Below are 9500 nucleotides of genomic sequence, written 5' to 3'. Positions count from 1 at the left end.
TTAAAAAAATGTCTATTCTTTGCCCGTGAGACGGGAACAGTTCATAGCTCATCAAGTCTGGCAAGGAAATGTGTTCTCATTCAGGGTTTTATTTGATTCCTTTTATTTTTTTTTTTATTTTTATTTTTTTTTAAAAAGTGTATTACGTACCCGATAAACTGGAACAGCTCTGAAAGAAGAAAGAACTGGTCCACTGGTTAAATATTTATATCTTTTTTTTTCCTTTTTTTTAAATGTTAAAATAAAAATAATAAAAAAAAAGAGGTTTGTACAGATTCCATAGACCAGAAAACCCTCTGAAGTAGTAAAGAACCTGCTGTTTGCTGGGGCAAACTCTTGGATATTTGTGTTTTAAAAAGAGAATTAATGTGCCAGAGGGGAATGGCTCTGTGGGGTCACTCTGGATTTGGTATCTCTTGGCAGTAGAGGCCTTTGCTCTGCTAGGGATCCTTAAAAGTCTGCTCTGGCAGAAGTTGCTGTGCATGCAGAACAAGCTGGGTGCAAGCATTAACCATTGAGCATCACCATGTCTGAGCTCCCAGAACACCCCAGGACGGGCCCATCGGCACAAGGGCTGCACTGGGGACGTTCTGCTGAAAGAAAGAAAGGAGGGGACAATGAGACACAGAGTCACTGGTGAGTTCCAGCCCCGACACGTGCAAAGGAGCAGAGCCCGAACCGCTCCTGCATCCCCAGAGCTCCTCGGAGCCAAACCAGCCAGGGCCGGGCTTGGGATGGGATGGGATGGGATGAGATGGAGGGGCTTTGTCTGTGACCAGAAAATGACAGAGGAAAAAACGGTTGCAAGGCTGAGTTTTGTTCCCCTTTTGAAGCGAGGGAGGTGTTCCCAGAGGGCTCTGAGGCCCAGCCAGGCCGGGGCTCAGGCTCAGCTCTGCCAGGCGGGATGGAAGGATTAAAGCGAGCAGGGGCCGGCTGGTCCAGCGAGAGACACCGATCCTGGCCCTGGGGCTACATTCCATACATTCCTATGTTCTCGCAGTTCAATCTTTGAACCTTTTTTTTTGTTTTTTTTTCTGTCCCTTTTTTTTTAGAAAAGTGCTTTGCTGGGTCCTGCGGGAGGGAGGGCTGCTCGTGTTCGGCTTTTCTCTCTCGAGGGACCGTTCCTCTCCCTTCGAACGCCCCTCCCCTGCTCGAGGAAGTGCTACTTTCACGTACAAGTTCAGGGTAAACACGTTTTTTTTTTCAAATGTAAAGCAGTTTCAACTGTTTAAAGCACAACCATAGGCAACCAGAGGGATGCAAGAAAAAAAAAAATACCAAGCACTTTGCAAGAATTAAATAAAGCATGTAATAAATACGAATCATAAACTTCTGTACACAGGAGCAAGGGTTTGGGGTTTTTTCTTTTTTTTTTTTTTAATCATTTAATCAATATAAAAAAAAGTTTTTTCTGGTTTTTTTTTTGTTTTCAGTGCATCTTCTTCCTCTTAAAATGCTTAACCCTTTCCTTTCTGCATCTCTCAGGCCCAGAATTACGCACACCTAAATGGCAAAAAAGACAAAGGTCTAACAAACCCCCTTTCCAAAAAACTCTAAAAAAATATTCACAGCCTCAAACAGTTTTGTACATTTCAAGCAACAAAAGGTATAGAAAAAGGCACAAGTAACTGCATACATGTGGAGATAATACCAGACTGGGACAAAGAAAACCAGGACTTTTCCATGGGTTTGGTCATTCACTAGAGTGCTTCTTATCGGTGATTATACTAAAGGAAATAGTGTTGAAAATGTCTGTTGATTTTACAGAGGAAGCCTAAAGGTGGAACAGATGGAGGTTTAAGTACTTCCCGCGTTTTCATCCACCTGTGTTTGAGTTTGACCTAAAGCTGCGTGCTCTGGGTGGGGGCTGCTCTTCCCGGGGGTGCCCCCTTGGTGCCCGGCCGGGGGCTCGGGGGGGCAGCCGGGGCTGCTGTCACACGGGGGGGCATCTGAGATGAAAGTGCAGGGTGACTCAACAGAAGTGCTCGAGCTGCCAGATTGCTTCTTGCCCGTTTTTTTGGGGGGTTCTTCCTCCCCGCTCGTCGGAGGCTTTGGACAGTGCTCGTGGGGTGTGCTGGGGCTGGCCGGGCCCGCCCGCTCCTCCGGGCTGGGCTCAGCCAGCGCTGGTACCCTGTGTTCCTCCTGCTCTGGCTGCTGCTGCTGAAGCTCACTAGTCCTCATTTTCTCCTCCAAATAGCCCCCACTCAGCTCCGGGGACAGCGTGTACTTGGAAACCTTGGCAGCCGGGGACGCGGGCGGCGCTGGGATCTGCGGCTCCTCATCCCCCTTGGGAGCCCGGCCGAACTCCGCCACGGCTCCGCTTCCAGAGGCGAAGTACCCGGCTTGGAGGGACACCACGGAGCTGGGCACCAGGCTGGGGTGGGAGCTGGGCCTGGCCTGGACCATCTGGATGCCCCCGATGGGGATCATGGGGTAGGGGGTCCTGGTGAGCTGCTGCGAGTGCAGCGGGAGGTGGCTGAAGACGTTCTCCTCCCCTCGGCCCGGCGCGTGGAGGTCGTGCGGTGCCTGCAGGGGCCGGGAGCAGACGGGCTGGGTGGGGCCAGGGGAGCGTGGTGGGCTTCGGGGCTCGATCTTCTGTGCCAGAGAGGGAAGAGAAAGAGCTGGATCAGTGCAGGGAACGAGTTACACCTTCAGCACCACTAACGCTCGCTACGAGGATCGGGTTCAGCGTTTCATTCTAATCAATCGACCACGGACGATGTGGAGATCCAAACCTTTAAGGAAAGGAGCAACACAACCCACAGCGTTTGCCTTCTGGCTACAAATGTGCCGTGGTCTGCTGGGGCACAGATCCAGGGCTTTGGCTTAGGCTTGGATCGTTATAAAATCAGGAATGGTTTGGGTTGGAGGGGACCATTAAGGGTCATCTAGTCCAACCCTCCTGCCATGCAGGGACATCTTCCACTAGACCAGGTTGCTCCAAGCCCTGTCCAGCCTGGTCTTGAATGTTCCAGGGATGGGTCACATACTGCCTCTCTGGGCAACCTGTGCCAGGGCCTCCTCACTCTCCTGGTAAAAAATGTCCTCCTTGTATCTAGTCTGAATGTCCCCTCTTTCAGTTTAAAACCATCACCCCTTGTCCTACTCTCAGAGCTGCCTCTGAAAGCCCAGCAGAGGAGGGCAGTGGTTGCTGCCATCAGAGCTGCTTTGGGGCCCTTTCAGCCCTTTTTCAGCCCTGGGTTCCTGAGAGGCCAGAATAATGTTATTTATTTTTTACTGTACTTTCTTACAGCAGGATTGCACCCTCCCAGCTGCTCATTGCAAGGATGCTTCAGACCGAGTGAGAGGCATCACTAACTCTGGTTTGACCAAAGCACACCCAGTGTGGTCCCACCACCACCCTCATGGGTGAGATTTGCTCTAGAAACCAAGGGTTAAGGCCCTACAATTTTACCTTTTCCTCTTTCTCTCTCGGTGCTTCCCATAGTTTCCTAATGTACATCATGGAGAGATATGGGGCTAAACAGAAAGGGATTAATTAGTGATGTGGTCATAACTAAACCCCTCCATAGGACTCCCAAGAAGGGGAAGCAACAGAAACTGAAATCAACTTTCCACTGAGATGGGGGTAGTGACAAAATGTGAGGATCCACTTCATTTCTTTGTAGGATTATGGAGAACAATCTCCTGACCCTGTGAGCTGGATCTCTATGAAGAGGTGACAGAGGAAAGCAGCAAAAGAGGCTAGAAAGGAGACAAAGCAAGAGCCACCGAAGGTGGTGGGTACTTGGTCAGCCCAAACACTTGCTAAATGTCACTTATCCACATGAAGTCTTGGCCAAATCACTGTAGGGATGCTGGGAACCCCCAAACAAATGATCTTAATGGTGCAACAGCCACCAGAAGGAGGAACTGCCTTCTGCAAGGGCCAGAGGGAAGAGAGATGGTCACGGTGGGACTGGACAGAAAGCCTTACACTGAAACTAAGCTAAGATCATCTTCGAGCTCTGTTTAGGATCTGAGAAACCCCCCTCTGGTCTCTCTGTCTCTTGTAGCCTCACCAGGAATGTGATTTTGCAGTGAAAACTCTGCTGTTGTTGAGAAATGGGAATTTTTCCATTCAGGTCATTTTTGTTGCTTTGGAGACACATGAGCAAAGCAACAGCAGTGGCTCTGGGAGCATGAAAGGAGCAGGAACATGGAGTAAAAAGGTGTTTGAGAAGAAGCTGAAAGGTGAGAATGGGCAGAAAATCAGGGGCTTATTATCTCCTGCTGTGGATGTGGAAGCTCAGGGGAGTTGCTCCAAGTAGTGGTGATGGGCAGTTGTCCTGACAGAGATGCTTCAGAGCACAAGGATGGGGGTTTCCAGAGCCCTGAGATTCCCCCAAGGAGTTAATTGACAGGAAAGGGAAATAGCATTAAAGGAAGCAAAGGTTTGGACCTAAAGGAAAGGACAGTCTCTGAGAAGGTGAGACAAAGACTGGTAGTGGGAAGCAGAAGGAAGGCAGCACCACGAGAACATCAGCATGGACATGGAAGGCAGTGTGGCTGCTCTGGAGAGGACCTGGGCCAGCATCTGCCATGGCAGGTTCTCCAGGGGCTGTGTAAAGGCCTCCCTCTTCCCAGTGCACCCCTAAGGGTGGAGTCTCTCCTCACACCAGTGTCACAGCAGAGCAGCTCATGTTCACCAGCACAAATTACAGCAGAGCCAGGCACTCCAGAGGAATGGGAAACGTTCCACCACACCAGACATTAACCCACTGGAGCAGTGGGAGGAACGTGCCACTGCCCTTTACCCAGGGGGTTTGGTAGGTCCAGCAGAAACATTCAGTAGTTTTCTGGGCCCACTGGGAAACACTTCTCTGTGCTGAAGAGAGAAGCGAGACGGAATCAGAGATGTCCAAACAAACATTTCTCAGCAGTTCCTCTACCAGAGGTCTAACACAGCCCAGGAGGCACCAAGGGCTGTTTCAGACCTGGTTCAGGTCACTGCCCAGTGAAGAACTGTCACAGCTTCACCCTGGCTGGGGAGATCTCAGAGAGGGGTTTGGAATTCCCAGGAACAAAAAGGCTCTTAGTGACAATTGGTCATCAAGTGTTTGTCCTTGCTGCTTGTCTCAGCAGGACACAGGTTGGGGCAGGGGTGGAAATAACCCCTTGGAGAAGGGACAACTTTATTTCTCTTCAACTGAGAAGGGCAGGACCCTTCTCAGGGCAGGACCCAAATGGGTGCAAAGCCCACTGCTGCCCACTGTCCCTTTTCTGTGACATTGGTCACAGAGCCATCGTGCCCTTGGCATGACAACCTTCCTTAAAGGCCACAGCAGAGAACCTACTGTGGGGTTTAGGAGGCAGGAGGGGACTGAACTTACCAGCTTGGACTCGTAGAGCTGTATGTTTTTGCCAAAGAACCTGTGAGGTAGAGGCATTGAAGATAATATCCCGTGCTGGGCTTGATATGAGCTTGGAACTTTGTCATCTGCTGCTGATTTGCTTGTGCCAGGCAAGTCCTCTTTCCCTGGGAATGGGTACCTGGGCGACTCCAGGGAGCCTGGAGACAGGACTTTCTTCAGGGATAAGTATCTGACGGATGACACGTCTGTGCTGGGTGAGGAGTGTCTCCCAGGGGAGACCTCTCCTTCTGGGGGGAGCTGTGCTCGCGGGGACAGCTCTCTCCTGGGGGACAGATGCCTGCTGGGTGACAGCTCAAGCCTTGGTGACACACATCTGAGAGGAGATGCCTCTCTCCTGGGAGAGACCCTCTGGCAAGGAGACAGCCCCCTCCCCGGGGACAGGCACCTCAGAGAGGACAGTTCTGCAGTGGGGGAGAACCTCTTGGGGGACGTTTCGTTTTTGGTTAACAAGTGCTTCCTCGCCATCATTGGTCTGCTGCCCCCTCTGCCAGAGTCCTGGCTGGGAGACCACCTTCTCCTGGGGGAGGTGTCCTTGGAGGGTGACAGGTCCATGGCCAAGGACATCTGTGGCCTGGTGACGGACTCTCTGCCAGCAGAAGACAATTGTTCGGTGGAGGTCAAAGCTGGTCTGTGGAGACTCAAGAAGCTGTGGCACACAGCAATGTCACTGCTGTCTGCTGACCACTTGGTTTCCAGCCCTGAGGACGAGGCCTGCTGGCCTTCACCTGCTTTTTGGGTGCTGGAAACGGCGTCTGGGGCTAAGGATGATGCTGTTTCAGTGCCTTCCTCTTGAGAAGATGGAGAGCCACCTGAAGAGTGCAGCAGGAGGGTGGTGTGTGTGCCTTCAGGCAACTTCAGAGGGGGCTCATCTTGGCTCTCCTCTTCCTCCTCATCCTCCTCATCCTCATTGTCATCATCATCGTCAGATTCCTCGAGGTCTGAAAACTGGTGTTCCTCAACTGGCTCGGATCCCTCCCGCCCCTCAGAGTCCTGGAATAGGTCTTCACTGGTTCCTGGGGGCATGGAAAACACAAAACAGTGTCAAACACACACACAGAGGCTGTGCTAAACCTGCTCACGAGTTCTAAGGGCACAAGAAGAGAGAGGACCTGGCTCTTTTCTAGACCTGATCAGTCCTGCCTTCTGTGCCAACTCCACTCCCAATATTCCCAGTAGACCCCAGTGAATCCCACCACTGGGACCTCCTGCTCTACCCCAATTTCAATTCCAGCCATTGCTCTGTCAACATAAACAGAAAAAAAGCCCTTAAGAGATGATGGAAATGGCAACACTGTCACCTTGAGTGGGGATTTTATGAGTATTTGTTGCAATGGTGTCTTCAAAAACATGTCAAAGTTCCCCTCCTCCACGTGCTGGGCCTTTTCCTGCCTGGATTTCCTGACAGTTAAAACATTAACAAGACAGGGCTTTTACTAAAAATCAAACAATAGGGTTGACAGACCCTCTGTGGGTTTTCCCTCGACTGGGTAAATTCCAGCTGTGATACAGATACTCCTTTGTGGCAGAGGGTTTGGGGTCTGTGTGTGGAAGGCCTTGCACGGGGATACTTTGTAAACCAGGGCTTGTAAAAAGTGAGGGAGATACAGAAAGCAAATTCCGAAGGACTGTAAATACTTCTGCAGGTAAAAACACAGCATCCCTCTCCTGCTCTGAGGGCCAGCAGGAGCCTTCTGAGCTCAGGCAGGTCCCTGCCGGCTCCCCCCTGCTCTGCTCTGCACAGACACAAAGCTGCTGTTCCCAGATGTGCAGCGATCCCGGCAAAGGGCAGCTCAGCCCCGACGGGCCCGTCGGGAGCAGCCACTGGATGTCACTGCAGCTCCAGGAACTGCTCTGGCAGGAGCCTGCGAGTCCCCCCGCTCCGGAGGGGCCGATAATCACCAGTTCACCGAGCCCTGCCCGCGCCGAGCACCCCGGGGATGGGGCAGAGCTGCGGGGACACAGCTGGCTCTGGAATCCTGGGTGCTGCCCTGGCACCGGTGTGCAGCCAACTGCAGCACTGCTGGCCCTGTCCCCAGCAGCTCGGCCGGGGACACTGGTTCCCCTCTGCTGCCATCTGTCAGCAGGACCAGCCCGAGGGGACAGCAAGGGGAGCTGGTCCTGAGGTCACCTGGGAGCTGGTTTGCAGAGGGGACATGAACTGGAGCTGATGCTGAGGCTGGACCTCACCTGGCAGGTGGTTTGCAGAGGGGACACAGCCACACAGCAAGAACTCTCTCTGAGCCATGAATAAAACATCTAATTTTGTTTATTTGGAATACCAGGGCCTTACTAAATGCTCATGAAGTATTTGGCATGACCAGTGACAGGCATTTTCCCATGGCTGATTATCCATCCAAGAGTCAGCCTGAAAACTGAGATGGAAAGGAGCTTCTCATTTGCTTCCCATCCCATTCCCAAATCTCTGTTAACTGGTCCATAAAGCCAGAACTCTGCCAGCGTGGAGGGAAGGACCAGCTCTCCATGGACAGCCCAGCCTGCACTGCAAAGCCCTGCACAGTGAGGGGGGTGCTGGGCCCAGGGTCCACTGCAGGACTGTTTGCAAACTCCCCAAGGAACTGAGCTCAGAACAAACATTATTCCAAACAAGCAGCTCTCCCAGCTGCAGGGTGAGCCCTGCATATTTCTGGCTTGGCAAAGGAATGTGCTTCCCTGTCAGAGCCATGAGCCAGCCCCTGATTGTGCTGTTGGGGTTTGACATCTCGAGGGGTTGGGACAGACAGTGCCTCACCCTCAGAGAGCCTTGCCCTGGGTGGGCTCAGATTTTGGCCCCAGTCACACCAGGGATGGGCACTGGCCAAGGGCAGGAGTCTGCAGGGAGGGCAACATGAGGCCAGTTTGCATTTGCCACCACGGGACAGGTTCAGTGAGTCCTGGGACAGCCCCAAGGGAATCTGCTTTGGCCTCCTGACATGATTCCAGCAGGCAGGAACAGAGCTCAGACCTCAGTCCGGGCTTCTGGCAACCCAGATCCGTCTGCTGAGCTCATGAGGAGAGAAGGGGCAGGTCAGGAGAAGACAGACAGAGAGGGAGGGAGGGATGGAGGAAGGAAGAGAGAGGGAACTAGTGAGAATGTGTCCTGTCGATGGCTTTGGCTGAGGGTTTGACTCCATTTCATTTCCATTTCATGTCACTATTTATTCTGAGGTTATTCCACCCAACTGGTAGCAAAACCAAGGCAGGAGTGAGGAATTATACTCCAATCTCCTTTTATAGTAACACCCCTTGCTTTCTTCGGTCCCTTAAATAGAAATAAAAACAATCAAGTGAAATATAACCCCAGTTTAAAATAATCCAGGGAGTTTTAGGAACTGCTGCTCCCCAAAGGAAAGCACAGCAACCTTCCTGCTCTGCTTTGTGTCACGTGGAAATTCTAGTCCTTTTTTTATTATTTAATTAAAATAGTCCTTTAATTTCTGGTTCTGAGCCTCTTTGCAAAGAAGAGAGAGGACACTGTGGTTACTCCTTGCAACCCCCCACTCTGGGAACAAGGGGTGTGACACAGCTGTGAGCTCTGATTTCTCATGCACCTTTCTGCCATTTTTATGTTATTTTCTCATCCATCCAAATAGCCCCAATCATTACAGTACAAAATCCCATTTTCTGACCATCTTCTTGGCTGCCTTAGTTAGTGTTTACTTGACATTTGTGAGCAATGGGCCTCCTTGCTCGTGGAGCAGAATTTCAATTTTCAGTAGAAGTCCAGTGTTGGCTTTAACCAGGTAAAAAAGCAGCTGGGAGGGGAGCAAGGAAACATGCCCTGATCCCACACCTTCCCCAGTGCACCTTCCTGCATTCCTGCCTGGCAGCCCATCCCCTTTACACAAACACCAGGGATCTGCCTCCATGGGAGGAAATGGGGACTGTGTATTTTTATTTTTTTTTTGTAATTCTAAAATTACACGGATTTCTTGCATAATGCAATAAATTCCAGACAGCACAAGGCATTCCAGGAGCAGCCTCACAGCCAACAGCAACATGGGGAGGGGAGTCCCTTCCAGGAACCCTCTGCAGCCAGGGGGGGCTCAGCACTGTCCAACCTCAAACACTGGGGGGTCAAGGATTTCCTGGTGGCCAACACCAGGTGCCCCAGCTGATGGTCCCATC

At 51.6% G+C, this 9500-nt stretch overlaps 1 protein-coding gene across 1 annotated transcript in view; it reads right to left on the bottom strand.

Moving 5' to 3' along the window:
• Positions 1-229: 229 nt before the first annotated feature.
• The window catches only part of HIVEP3 (human immunodeficiency virus type I enhancer binding protein 3), a 297766-nt gene continuing 288495 nt past the window's right edge, over positions 230-9500 (bottom strand). Inside the window, exons 11-12 of the mRNA XM_025896340.2 lie at positions 5334-6388; positions 230-2595 (exon numbers count right to left, since the gene is read on the bottom strand). Of these exons, the coding sequence (XP_025752125.2) occupies positions 1798-2595; positions 5334-6388 (1853 nt within the window). The 3' untranslated portion in view covers positions 230-1797. The remainder of the gene's footprint in view (positions 2596-5333; positions 6389-9500) is intronic.

The sequence above is a fragment of the Manacus vitellinus genome, unplaced genomic scaffold, assembly GCF_001715985.3.
Source record: "Manacus vitellinus isolate BGI_N305 unplaced genomic scaffold, ASM171598v3 scaffold_75_pilon, whole genome shotgun sequence".
NCBI classification, from domain to species: domain Eukaryota; kingdom Metazoa; phylum Chordata; class Aves; order Passeriformes; family Pipridae; genus Manacus; species Manacus vitellinus.
This window is presented reverse-complemented; position numbering and strand designations above follow the sequence as displayed.